This window comes from Sphaerodactylus townsendi, linkage group LG06 (assembly GCF_021028975.2).
Source record: "Sphaerodactylus townsendi isolate TG3544 linkage group LG06, MPM_Stown_v2.3, whole genome shotgun sequence".
Classification (NCBI taxonomy): Eukaryota; Metazoa; Chordata; class Lepidosauria; order Squamata; family Sphaerodactylidae; genus Sphaerodactylus; species Sphaerodactylus townsendi.
Window position 1 is genome coordinate 126,932,443 of NC_059430.1, and position 14,326 is coordinate 126,946,768.

Here is a 14,326-nt window from a genome sequence, read left to right on the forward strand (position 1 = left end):
GGGAAATCCGTGTTCCGGGATTGCAAAATACCTGTTTGGGGAAGTGGGCGCAGAAGGCAGGAGTGGGGATCATTTTTCCTTTCTCCCAGATTTTTGCAAAGCAACACTCTGTCTATTACCTTACGTTTAAATAAAAGCCATCACTTGTTGGAAGTTCTGGAAGGAGATCTCAGTGCACACACACCCTTTCCTTTTAATGTTAATAAATTAAAGGGAGGTAACCAGAGTTCTAAAACGATCGCACACACACCCTTTCCTTTTAATGTTAATAAATTAAAGGGAGGTAACTAGAGTTCTAAAACGATCTCAGAAGTCTCATTCTAAAAGTGTATTAAAGACTGGAGTTGCTAATCTGCAGATGGGTGGAATTACTACTGTATTATGCTAAAGCAAGACTTTTTTTATTTTAAAAGTTTGGGGGAGGACACCATTTTATTTCTACTGGGAGGATAAGGGAAGTTTCTGCATAGCATGCCCAGATGCTGATTCAAAACAAAGGATACAAATATAATACATAGAGGTATTATTTATTACTACTGTTTATATTCTAATATTTTAGCCCTATGTGAAGTTTAATTTTTTTGTTGGCCATGCTGCTTGTCCCTTTAAATGAGTTGTTAAAAAATATAATTAAACTTCATATCTTAAATAAACTTAAATATAATTAAACTTCATATCTAATCATTAATTATGAATATGAGGAAGTTATGGGATTAGCAAAGGGCAGCCTTTCCTGTTCATGAATTATAAATAGATTGGTTGTTGTGGTTTTTCCGGGCTGTTTGGCCGTGGTCTGGTAGATCTTGTTCTAAATGTTTCACCTGCATCTGCAGCTGGCATCTTCAGAGGTGTATCACAACACACTTCTCTATGGGATACACTTTGAAGATGCCAGCTGCAGATGCACACAAAACGTTAGGAACAGGATCTACTAGACCACCGGTCACACAGTTCAGAAAACCCACAGCAACCAGTTGAATCTGGCCATGAAAGCCTTCGACAATTTAGCTGAAGTTCTTTGCAAATGAATGCCAGTGAACTTTAGCTTTGCTATTTGTGCACAATGGAAAGAAATATAAACAACATGTTCTTCCCTAGCATGACCATAACAGTCTATTTCCCTAAGGCTGGTACAAGAGTCCCATCTTAAATAGAAGAGCAGAGAACTATGTGTTGTAGAGAGATTTATTTTTCTCCTGTTACCATCCTGTTACCGTTGCTGTGGAGGTACAGTTTGGGAAATGTTTTGCTGGGGGTGGGGTTGTAACAGACCTGTACCCAGCTGTTCCTGCACACTTGAATATTATAGCACAGAGCAGCCAAATGCAGGCTGCATTACCTTTGTATTAAAAACAGGGTCCACCTTTGACCCAGTTGAGAAGGAATTATTCTGTTACAGTGATAAGCCAAAATGTATTAAGTTTAGACTTTTAATGAATTTAAGATGGATGTTTTTAGTTCATCTGTGTTTTAAATAGTATTTAATGTGATGATTTTATTGTTTATTATACACTGGAAACTTCCCTGAGCCTGGGAGGCGAAGAACCGTCTTACCCCATATGTCCCAAATAGGTCCCTCGTTCAGCAGAGGCCAATTTACTGGTGATCCCTAGCCCCTCTATGATACGGCTGGCCTCCCACCCGGGCCAGAGCCTTTACAGCTCTGGCCCCTGCCTGGTGGAACGCTCTTCCATCAGCTGTCCGGGCCCTGCGGGATCTTGCTGAGTTCTGCAGGGCCTGCAAGACTGAGCTGTTCCACCCGAGACCTTTGGGAGACCAGCCGCTGATAAGGGGTCCTCCTTTTCCTCTCCCTCCTTTATGACATCGGAGATCCTGCCACCTTCCGTTTTGGGGTTTATGGGAATTGATAGCAGGCGCCATCTTTAGTTAATAAATGCTGCATTTTAAATGGGGTAGGGTTTATTTTTATTAGAGCTGTTTTAATCTATATTTATTGTATTTAACTTGATGTTGTGCTCTATCTATGTTGTACACATCACAAGGCCCTTCGGGGAGGGCGGTTTATAAACCCAAATAATAAAATAAATAAATAAATAAATAAATAAATAAAATGCATTAAATAAAGTAGACTGGAATTGCGTAGGCATTACTACCAGGAAAGCCAGTATGATGAAGTGGTTAGGATCTGGGAGACCCAAGTCTGAATTCCCCCTCTGATATGGAAACTGGGCCAGGCACTGTCAGAAGGGGATAATGTCGTAAGCTACTTTGGGTATCCCAGATCCTAACCAAAAGCTTGCACTGCATATCACCTCTATAAGCTCTTTGAAAAATTTAGTGTTTTGGCTATCTTCGCATTCATGTTTCTGCTTGTTCCTTGATTGTATGCCAAGCAAGATTGTCTTGATAGTCTTTGCAACGGACCACAAAGAATCATGTTTTTACGCAATGTGTGTGATGAGGTATGCCTTGAAGAGTGTCAGTTGATGGGCAGAGTTAAGGTAGAACTAGGAAAAGCAGTTAGAGCCTGGGACTGGGAAAGTTAAGACTAAGAGCATTGTCAGTATTAAAATTCAGTGTGTGCAACTACTGTGAAAAACATGACTTGAGATTTGTCCCTGTCCTCCCTCCCTCCCTTGCTCTGTGCTGTGTTTCCAATGTTGGGGGGGAGGCAATTGGGGGTGTTGGATATAATTCCATAAAACGTTTTCAGGGCAGTAATAAAACATTTTGAAAGCATTTTGAAAATGTTGTCAACAAATTTTATTTCTTCTGTGTGGCACGACCCCATTGCTGTGTTCAGATTTGTGAGTTGGGGCATGTTCTATAATGTGATTGTGACTTTGATATGACCTGGGGCAAAAAAAATTCATTGTTTTGTCATGGTGGGAGAGGGCAGCCACCCATGGGGGTGGGGACGCAAAACTCAGATTTTGTCCCTGGGCTCCATTTTCCCTAGATACATCTCTGTTAAAAGAAAATATGACCTTCCACTTTCAGTTTTGTAGAGGCTAAGTTCTGCCTCATGAGGGAGGGCACTGGGCTTGAAAACTGGTGAAAGTACCAACAACAGTACTGGAGGGGAGGTACAGAAAAATCCAGAGGCGGAGTGAGGGGGAACTGCACCTGGGACGCGCAGACCCTGCGCCCCTGCCGCAGCACTGCCCACCCTGCTCTGGAATGCCCCGCCCCCAGAACGCCCAGGCCACGCCCCCACCATGTCACTCCCCTCCTGGTCCCGTTGGCCCCACCACCATCGGAACCTGTTGTTAAAATTTTTGAATCCCACCACTGCCCGTAGCTCAAAAAGTTTAGGGACTCCTGGTTTCGAGCACTGGGCAAGGAACCCGGAGCCTTATGTTCAAATCCTCACTCTGCCATAAAGCTCACTGAGTGGAGAAGGTGAGAAGCAAGCTGGGTCGCAGGGATCAGCTTCTCAGAGGAGAACTCATTATTCAGAATTGGTTGCTCATGCCCAAAACTGGTCCAGAACTATCTGAAGAAGAAGAAGAAGAAGAAGAAGAAGAAGAAGAAGAAGAAGAAGAAGATAAAGAAGAAGATAAAGAAGAAGAAGATAAGAATTCCCCAGATAAGCCTCTGAATTCCCCAGATAAGCCTCCACAGCTCAGGCGGCAGAGCTGGGAATCAAACCTGGTTCCTCCAGATTAGATACAGGAGCTCTTAACCTCCTACGCCACTGCTGCTCCTGAAGCGTCTCTTGCAATTGCGCCAGCGTGGCAAAACCCACTCAGGATGTAATTTTTCGAGTGGGAGGGGCTGAAATCACCTTGGTTTCCAAATCACCTATCTGTTTTGGGAACCTTACCCCCTAATCCCTGGCTGGAGAGTGCTGACTGGTTAAGCCATATGTTCTGTACATGCTCAGAGACACATCCTCTTTGCTTTCACTTGTGGACCTAAGGACGCCAACGGTGGCATGGGAAATTCCTGCAGACTCACGGGCAGCTCTGGGGAAGATTATGGATTTGGAGAGAGACGTGGGCTTAGTTCAGTGGTGGCGAACCTTTGGCACTCCAGATGTTATGGACTACAATTCCCATCAGCCCCTGCCAGCATGGCCAATTGGCTATGCTGGCAGGGGCTGATGGGAATAGTAGTCCATAACATCTGGAGTGCCAAAGGTTCGCCACCACAGGCTTAGTTGGTGGATGATTCCATACAGTCTGTCCTCTGAAGCTGCCGTTTTCTCCAGAGGAGCCAACCTCTGTTGTGTGAAGAACAGTCGGCATTCCTGGAGAACTCCAGTTCCCGCCTGGAGGGTGGCAACCAGATGCCAAGCTCCCACGAAGCTTCAGGGCTGAGGCTGGCGACTCCTTTTGCCAGCCCGAGCCAAAAACGTCCTTTGTTTTTCTCTCCATTCCGCCGGCTGCAAAGAGGGAATGCTGATTCTCCCGACCATTCTGGAGGGGACTCAGAGGGGGAAAGGGACCCCACTTCGCACTCTCTGCCCGGCCTCGTTTCAGAAGCCCCCTCCTCTTCCCCCGGCTGTTCACGTCCTTGTTCATTGTCTACGGTCCCCGCTGTGAAAGCCGGGCTTGTCCCCCGCGCTGAGCTCTTTTTGTCCCCTTTTCTATGGAGGTGGCTGTGCCCCGATGCCTCGGGTGGGGAGGGGTTTGCTCTGAGCGTGGGAACAGGCCCGGGGAAAGGTTGCCAACTTGCCGTTAGGCGATGAGGGGGCTGTTTGTGTATGCGTGCGCATGGGCTTGCATGGGTTCTGCCGCTCATGGGAGGATGCTAACAGCATTGAATGGATCAAGTGATTATTTATGTTTAGTTATAAGGGTTGGAAGACTTATGCTGTATCTTTAAGAACTTTGTCAGAGAAATAAGGAAATGTAAATACAAATGGAAGTGTTAAGTTGTTTAATTATGTGTAAGATCAATATATAAGATTGGACACAGCCAGAGCGCAACGTGTGTATTTTTGAATTTATTTGAATTTATTTGGGCTAACGTTGACATTGCACTCTTAAAGATAGTGGTGATTGTTAGGATGCTAACAGCGCCAGCGTTTACCCAGCACTTTTGGGTTTTCAGAAAAAGGCCACGTTCGTTATCTCAGGCAACCAATACAGCAGTCCTTCGAGGTAGGTCAAGTGTGTAGCCAGACAGAGGGGCTGTGTAGCCAGACAGAGGGGAAGGAAAGCGCCCTCCCCACAAGTTCCACACTGCTTTGCCAAAGGGGCCCATTTCACGCAACACACATAAAACGTGTTGCAGATGTTTTGAAAAGATCTGTTTTGGCCACAGGTGTCAAACTCATGGCCCTCCGGATGTTCATGAACTACAATTCCCATCAGCCCTTGCCAATATAGCCAATGCTCATGTTGGGAAGGATTGATGGGAATTGTAGTTCATGAACATCCGGAGGGACACCCCTGATTTTGGCTTTTTTTTATCCGCACAGTGCAGGGGGGGGAGTGTTTCAGAGGAAAAGGAGCAGCAGTGGCGCAGTGGCTAAGAGCAGGTGCACTCTGATCTGGAGGAACCGGGTTTGATTCCCAGCTCTGCCACCTGAGCTGTGGAGGCTTATCTGGGGAATTCAGATTAGCCTATGCATTCCCACACACGCCAGCTGGGTGACCTTGGGCTAGTCACAGTTCTTCTGAGCTCTCTCAGCCCCACCCACCTCACAGGGTGTTTGTTGTGAGGGGGGAAGGGCAAGGAGATTGTCAGCCCCTTTGAGTCTCCTACAGGAGAGAAAGGGGGGATATAAATCCAAACTCTTCTTCTTCTTCTTTTGTCTGCTCCCCAGCCACCAGCACTCATATTCCCATGGAGGTTTTTTCAGCTTGCAGCACATCCGCCTGCCATTTCAGTGTGAAAAGTGTGCGAATAAAGTTAGTTTTGACTGCTGCTTCCACACAGATGTCGTTTTTCCTTTTTTTTAAAAAAAAAAATGAGATATCTTTGAAGCTATGAAGACCCAATATGAGAATCACAGGCCTGAAGGAATGGGTAGACCTGGCTGCCCCAGAGCTGGTCTTCCAAGGTGGGGGAACCTGTCAGATTTGTGCGAAGAGGAGCAATTCCAGTGCTTGCCCTGAGCACCACTTTCTATAGATCAGGGGTCTGCAACCTGCGGCTCTCCAGATGTTCATGGACTACAATTCCCATCAGCCCCTGCCACCATGGCCAATTGTAGTCCAAGAAAATTTGGAGAGCCGCAGGTTGCAGACCCCTGATCTATAGATACACACCCCTGCTATGAAGTCTGTGGCATTATCCTCTGCTGAGGCCATCCCTTCCCTAGGCTCCGCCCCCAAGCTCTCCAGGTATTTCTCAACCCAAAGGGGGCAACCTGACCCATCTCAGATGACAAAGCCACTCCACAAGCACAGACGCATAGCTGCCAGGGGACAGGGTAGGGCATCTTGCACCGGGTGTGTGCCAGTGTGGGGGCATGGCGGGGGCGCAGGGCACACATGCGCCCCGGGCATAGTTCCCCCTCACTATGGCTCTGCGCAAGCGTTTTTTCAATAAATACAGGCCGATGGTCTATTATTCGGAATTCTGAGGCCTGGACCAGGCAGAGTGTTTGGCTGTAAATTAAGCCAGTGGTGGGATCCAAAAATTTTAGTAACAGGTTCCCATGGTGGTGGGATTCAAACTGTGGCGTAGCGCCAGTGGGGCTGGGCGGGGCAAGATGGGGGCGTGGCCAGGCATTCTGGGGGTGGGGCATTCCTGGGGCTGTGGCAAGGACGCAGCCACTGCCCCAGTCCTTGGGCGGGAAACGAATCCACGCAGGCGCAGGCTGCCACGCACGCCGGTGCACCTCCTGCTAGACTGCTTCAAGTTCTGCGTGCTACTGCTGAGAGGAGGGGCGTAACTAAGGCAAAAATCACGTGGCAAAATCACCAATTAGTAACCCCCTCTCGGCACACACCGATAATTAGATAACCTACTCTCGGGAACCTGTGAGAACCTGCTGGATCCCACCTCTGAATTAAGCCCTGGACAAGTCTGCAGGGATGAAGGTGCTGCAAACGAATTTCTTGCTGTTGCTTTGGAAGTGTCGACCGCTTCGTCGTCTTAGAGAAAAGAAATCTAAATTTTTAGATAATTGGAAATCCCCGATAGACATTTTGGGTAAAACAGAAACAAAAAGGAGTTTGGCGACTTGTAGATTTGAGGGAGAGAAGATCATCAAAACATTTGATTTCATGCAGAAAAGTGTGATATTTATCAGTAATAACAATTAAGAGCAAACTTTACAGAAGTTATTAAAGAGCAGTAGTATCTTTAGAGGTCAGTATTTAGTGCAAGAGAAATTGGGAGCCCTTTTGTGAAATGTATTTTCTGAGCTCCTTTTGTGTGTGGGGGTGTTTGTCACTCTTTTCAGTCTTAATAATAAAATCTCATTTCAAGAAGAAAGGAAACTGTTGACCACTCAGTCTAGAGCTCTGGATCCTTCCCAAGAGCTTCCAAGCATCATGACCACAGTCCCCACACTTTTTGCCAGAGGCTGGAGGATGATTCGCCTGGGGGGGTACTGTGGGTCACCGCTTGGGCCGGAGAGGGTTTTTGTTTTGCTGAGTCGGCAGCTGTGTCAGGGCTTGTTATAAGAGGAAGCACTTGTGTGAAAGAGCAGCGTTCCTCCAGACATGAGATGGAAATAAATCCAGGCGGCAACAGCCTCTTCACTCGGCACTCCTGGGTGAAGAGCTTACTCGGAAATAAGTGGCAAGATTAAATGTAGCAAGAGAATGAGGTGGTAAGAGATGGCCATGCTGGCAGGGGCTGATGGGAATTGTAGTCCATGAACATCTGGAGAGCCGCAGGTTGCGGACCCCTGCCAAAGATTTTTTAAACATCTATGTGAACTCCCAATGTCCCCTCCCTCGAACCGCCAGGAATTTCCCAGGCTGGAGTTGGCAACTCTAGATGGCATAGGGTTATCAGCTCTGGGTTGGGAAATCCCTGGAGGTTTGGGGGTGGGGCCGAGGGGGGGCCTCAACCATAGAGTCCCCCTTCCGAAGCAGTCATTTTTCTTCCAGGTGAACTTATTTCTCCTTTGGGGATCAGTCGTAATTTTGGAAGGCCTCCAACCCCCACCTGGCAACTGTGCATCCTTGGGAGGGAACAAACACGTACAGCCACTTCTCTCATAACTCTGGGTTCGGGGGGCTGCCGTTTTCATCTGAAAGGGCTGTTGCCTGTATCGCTTGCTGTGCCGGCCGACAGGCAGGGGGAAGTTAGGATACCTGAGTTCTTTCCTGTGCCGCTGGGGGAGGTCTGTCGGCTTGGGGCGGGGAGGCAAACACAGAAAGAGCATCCACTTCATGCAGTGGTGGGATCCAAAAGTTTTAGTAACTGGTTCCCGTGGTGGTGGGATTCAAACTGTGGCATAGCGCCAGTGGGGCCGGGCGGGGCACGACGGGGGCGTGGCCGGGCATTCCAGGGGCGTGGCATTCCTGGGCAGGGCTGTGGCAAGAACACAGCCGCTGCGCTGGTCCTTGGGCGGGAAACGAATGCACGCAGGCGCAGGCTGTCACGCACGCCGGTGCACCTCCTGCAAGTCTGCTTCAAGTTCTGCGTGCTATCATCTATCTATCTATCTATCTATCTATCTATCTATCTATCTATCTATCTATCTATCTATCTATCCATCTATCCATCTATCCATCTATCCATCTATCCATCTATCCATCTATCCATCTATCCATCTATCCATCTATCCATCTATCCATCCATCCTATCCATCCATCCATCCTATCCATCCTATCCATCCAATCCATCCATCCATCCATCCATCCAATCCATCCATCCATCCATCCATCCATCCATCCATCCATCCATCCATCCATCCATCCATCCTATCCATCCATCCATCCTATCCATCCTATCCATCCATCCATCCATCCATCCTATCTATCCTATCTTTTCTATCTTTCTATCTAATCTATCTAATCTATCTATCTATTCATTCGATTTGATAAACCGCCCTACCCCCAAAGGGCTCAGGGCGGTGTACAACAGCAAATAACAAGACAGTAAAACACATCGAATAGCACCAATTAAAACAATACAAAACCTTTAAACTATTAAAACTATAGCAGCAGTAGCCTACAAAAAATGAATAATAATAAAATGCCTATTGGATCAAACCCCAGTGGACAAACCCTGGGCGGGAGGGGGTAGGCAAATGGTCAGATATATAGCCAGTGCACAGGCAATACTGCTGAGAGGAGGGGCATAACTAAGGCAAAAATCACATGGCAAAATCACCCATTAGTAACCCCCTCTCGGCACACACAAATAATGAGTAACCTACTCTCGGGAACCTGAGAGAACCTGCTGGATCCCACCTCTGACTTCATGCCCAGCTATCTAACACTCCAAAGCCAGCAAATGAGCATCAAAGGGTGGTGGTCTCGGACTCCTGAGCAATGCTTTCAGCAGCTGGCATGTAGATTAAAGCACAGCTGGCTGCACGGAGCTGGGCAGAGCACGGAGGGGAAGACGAGGCCCTGGGCCTTCTGTGCTTCTGGCAAGATCCCCTGACTCACAGCTGCGTCACCTCCTGCTCTGCGTTCCCCCAGCCTGACTCATTGGGAGCTGTGACTCCCCAGCCAATTAGCCGGAGACCGAAAAGGAATGTCAGGTATGCGGGTGGGCAGTGGTGAGGCAAAGGGCGCTCGCAGGATCTCTGCTGTGAAGGCAAGAGGGCATGTCTGCTGGACCGTCTCCTCCCCTATGTCCCCACTCGGCCTCTGCGTTCTGCAGAGGGCAATTTGCTGGCGGTCCCTGGCCCCTCTATGATGCGGCTGACCTCCACCCGGGACAGGGCCTTTAGTGCCGTGGCCCCAGCCTGGTGGAACACTCTGCCTTCGACCATCCGGGCCCTGTGGGACCTTGAGCGGTTCCGCAGGGCCTGTGAAACGGAGTTGCTCCACCGGGCCTTTGGGGGCGACAGCCGCTGATGTGAGTGCCATCTCCTACACTTTCGCTGCTTCTGGGACACAGAGCTATTCGCCATCTGATTGTTGCATTAGGTTAAGTGGCGGGTTGGTTTTAGAAGAAGAAGAAGAGTTTGGATTGATATCCCCCCTTTCTCTCCTGTAGGAGACTCAAAGGGGCTCACAATCTCCTTGCCCTTCCCCCCTCACAACAAACACCCTGTGAGGTAGGTGGGGCTGAGAGAGCTCCGAGAAGCTGTGACTAGCCCAAGGTCACCCAGCTGGCGTTTGTGGGAGTGTACAGGCTAATCTGAATTCCCCAGATAGGCCTCCACAGCTCAAGTGGCAGAGCTGGGAACCTAACCCGGTTCTTCCAGATTAGATACACGAGCTCTTAACCTCCTACGCCACTGCTGCTTTTAAAAGTTTTATGATGTTTTTAACTGAAATGTTACACTGTACACTGCACAGAGCCCTTTGGGGGTGGGCGGTTTAGTAAATCTACATTAGAAATAAAATAAAATGAATAAGAGAGGGGGTACACCCAGAAGTATGTTGGCATCTCTACAGCAGCATCGGATTAGGACCAGACCTATCATTTATTTTTACGTACTGCCTTTGTCAAAACCATTATTTTGCTCATTATTGAACATGGAGTTTTGATACGAGAGCATTTGTGCCAAAATGTATGTTCACTTTCAAACTTTCAGATGTGGGAGGAGCAGGGCTAGACTGGCACGAGAACCCAGGCAGAGCAGACGACAAAGAAGGTCCAGCATGCTGAATTCTGTGGTGGAGGAATAGACAACCCATCTAACATCTTTTTCTGAGAAAGAGAGAGAGATCAGGCAGGCAGGTAGGTAGGTAGGTAGGTGAGACAGACAGACAGACAGACAGATTAGGCTGACCAGACGTCCCACTTTTGGCGGGACAGTCCCACCTTTAAACAATTCGTCCCGCATGTTCTTTAAATTGTCCCGATTTTTGGGAGGCTGCCGCACTGCCTTCCTGGAGGAGCAAGGCAGATCGCCTGGCAGCCTCCCGATGTGATGCTGACGGAGGAGGAGGGCTTACGACCTTCTGGGGCTTGCCGTTTGCAGCCCTGTGATGTCAGAGGCGAGGCAGCTGCGCTAAGCGACTTCTTGTACATGTACCCGTCCCGGTTCACAAAGGTGACCATCTGGTCACCTTAAGATAGATAGGCAGATAGATAGGCAGATAGGCAGATAGATAGGCAGATAGGCAGATAGATAGATAGATAGATAGATAGATAGATAGATAGATAGATAGATAGATAGATAGATAGATAGATAGATAGATAGATAGATAGATAGATAGATAGATAGATAGATAGATAGATAGATAGATAGATAGATAGATATATAGATAGATAGATGAATAGATAGATAGACTCAGATAGAAGAAGAATAGATGAATATAGATAGAAGACAGGAAATGAATAGATGAATAGATAGATAGATAGAAGATAGATGAATAGATAGAAGGTAAGGTGTTAGGTAGGTAGGTGGGTAGGGGGGTAGGTAGGTAGGTAGGTAGGTAGGTAGGTAGGTAGGTAGGTAGGTAGGTAGGTAGGTAGGTAGGTAGGTAGGTAGGTAGGTAGGTAGGTAGGTAGGTAGGTAGGTAGGTAGGTAGATAGATAGATAGATAGATAGATAGATAGATAGATAGATAGATAGATAGATAGATAGATAGATACTGCATCTGTACATGGAGGTTCCACTTAGTCATTTTGGCTAATAGCAGACTACTCCTCTGAGAAGGCCACCTTTGAAATCTGTTTCAGTGAGTGGCCGTCACTACACCTTTGTGTCTGTGAATTCTGACAAGTTAGTTATTCCTTGTGCAAAGATGCATTTTTCTCATCTGTGATGTCTCAAAGTCCCAGCTGCTGAAATCCTGGGAGGGGGGGGTGGGGTGGGGTGGGGTGGGGTGTGTGTGTGTGTGTGTGTGTGTGTGTGTGTGTGTGTGTGTGTGTGTGTGTGTGTGTGTGTGTGTGTGTGTGTGTGTGTGTATGGACACAAAGTACAGGACTTCTGTTGCCTCAGGACATTCAGTGGCTCCCAGGAGTCCTGTTTAAGATAACCACAGAACAACAACAATAACAACAGACCCAGGTTTTCTGCTTTTGGGAGCTGCCAGACCGGCAGGGATTTGTCTGGGGAAACTTTCCCTGGTCCTGGAGAAGAACCAGTGAAGAAATATCTTTCCTGCTTTCATGCCTGTGCATCAAGAGGCAAAGAGAAAGGAAGGAAGAGAAAGGATTGGCACGTTCCCACACCGTTCGCTGCTCTTTTGCCTGAGCGGGGTCAGGAGCCACGGCGCCCTGCCCACCAAACAGGCATCCACTGCTAGGCCTGTTGCTGTTCGTGGAGTGGGACGGTGGGGGAGGGCTCGGCCCATGGCCACGAGGGAAGCTGCAAACGCCACCCCAGGGGGAAGTTGGCACACACCACAGGAGCAACCCAAAAAGTGTGACTCACGTGCAGGGGGAAAAGCACGTGGCCAGAGTGGTGCGTGGGTCAGTTGCGCGCATGAAATATGAATTGTGAAACAGGAGATGCCTTTCATGAGTAACCATGAGCGAGGGGCATGCAGGGTTGCCAACTTCTCCTTTGGCCGCTGCAGCTGGGCCTTTCATCGCAAGCTGACTGAGGGAGGGAGGGAGGGAGGGAGGGGTTGGGTTTATCGCCGTTGGACAAAATAACCCGGCTTTTGGTTTCTGAGGGAATTCTTCCGATGTTTGCTCTGAGGCCAGCTGCTTAGCCGTGGCACCTTGCGCTCATCCCAATAGGCCAGGGGTCTGCAACCTGCGGCTCTCCAGATGTTTATGGACTACAATTCCCATCAGCCCCTGCCCCCCCCCACCCCCCCCCCCCCCCACCCCCCCCCCCCCCCACCCCCCCCCCCCCCCACCCCCCCCCCCCCCCACCCCCCCCCCCCCCCACCCCCCCCCCCCCCCACCCCCCCCCCCCCCCACCCCCCCCCCCCCCCACCCCCCCCCCCCCCCACCCCCCCCCCCCCCCACCCCCCCCCCCCCCCACCCCCCCCCCCCCCCACCCCCCCCCCCCCCCACCCCCCCCCCCCCCCACCCCCCCCCCCCCCCACCCCCCCCCCCCCCCACCCCCCCCCCCCCCCACCCCCCCCCCCCCCCACCCCCCCCCCCCCCCACCCCCCCCCCCCCCCACCCCCCCCCCCCCCCACCCCCCCCCCCCCCCACCCCCCCCCCCCCCCACCCCCCCCCCCCCCCACCCCCCCCCCCCCCCACCCCCCCCCCCCCCCACCCCCCCCCCCCCCCACCCCCCCCCCCCCCCACCCCCCCCCCCCCCCACCCCCCCCCCCCCCCACCCCCCCCCCCCCCCACCCCCCCCCCCCCCCACCCCCCCCCCCCCCCACCCCCCCCCCCCCCCACCCCCCCCCCCCCCCACCCCCCCCCCCCCCCACCCCCCCCCCCCCCCACCCCCCCCCCCCCCCACCCCCCCCCCCCCCCACCCCCCCCCCCCCCCACCCCCCCCCCCCCCCACCCCCCCCCCCCCCCACCCCCCCCCCCCCCCACCCCCCCCCCCCCCCACCCCCCCCCCCCCCCACCCCCCCCCCCCCCCACCCCCCCCCCCCCCCACCCCCCCCCCCCCCCACCCCCCCCCCCCCCCACCCCCCCCCCCCCCCACCCCCCCCCCCCCCCACCCCCCCCCCCCCCCACCCCCCCCCCCCCCCACCCCCCCCCCCCCCCACCCCCCCCCCCCCCCACCCCCCCCCCCCCCCACCCCCCCCCCCCCCCACCCCCCCCCCCCCCCACCCCCCCCCCCCCCCACCCCCCCCCCCCCCCACCCCCCCCCCCCCCCACCCCCCCCCCCCCCCACCCCCCCCCCCCCCCACCCCCCCCCCCCCCCACCCCCCCCCCCCCCCACCCCCCCCCCCCCCCACCCCCCCCCCCCCCCACCCCCCCCCCCCCCCACCCCCCCCCCCCCCCACCCCCCCCCCCCCCCACCCCCCCCCCCCCCCACCCCCCCCCCCCCCCACCCCCCCCCCCCCCCACCCCCCCCCCCCCCCACCCCCCCCCCCCCCCACCCCCCCCCCCCCCCACCCCCCCCCCCCCCCACCCCCCCCCCCCCCCACCCCCCCCCCCCCCCACCCCCCCCCCCCCCCACCCCCCCCCCCCCCCACCCCCCCCCCCCCCCACCCCCCCCCCCCCCCACCCCCCCCCCCCCCCACCCCCCCCCCCCCCCACCCCCCCCCCCCCCCACCCCCCCCCCCCCCCACCCCCCCCCCCCCCCACCCCCCCCCCCCCCCACCCCCCCCCCCCCCCACCCCCCCCCCCCCCCACCCCCCCCCCCCCCCACCCCCCCCCCCCCCCACCCCCCCCCCCCCCCACCCCCCCCCCCCCCCACCCCCCCCCCCCCCCACCCCCCCCCCCCCCCACCCCCCCC

The 14,326-nt window shown here is 53.2% G+C and overlaps 1 protein-coding gene across 1 annotated transcript in view; it reads left to right on the forward strand.

Moving 5' to 3' along the window:
- AXL (AXL receptor tyrosine kinase) overlaps positions 1–14,326 on the forward strand; it is an 80,901-nt gene that overhangs the window by 24,557 nt on the left and 42,018 nt on the right. Inside the window, 3 exon segments of the mRNA XM_048499110.1 lie at positions 4,724–4,750; positions 7,980–8,006; positions 11,017–11,043. Coding sequence (XP_048355067.1) covers positions 4,724–4,750; positions 7,980–8,006; positions 11,017–11,043 — 81 coding nt within the window.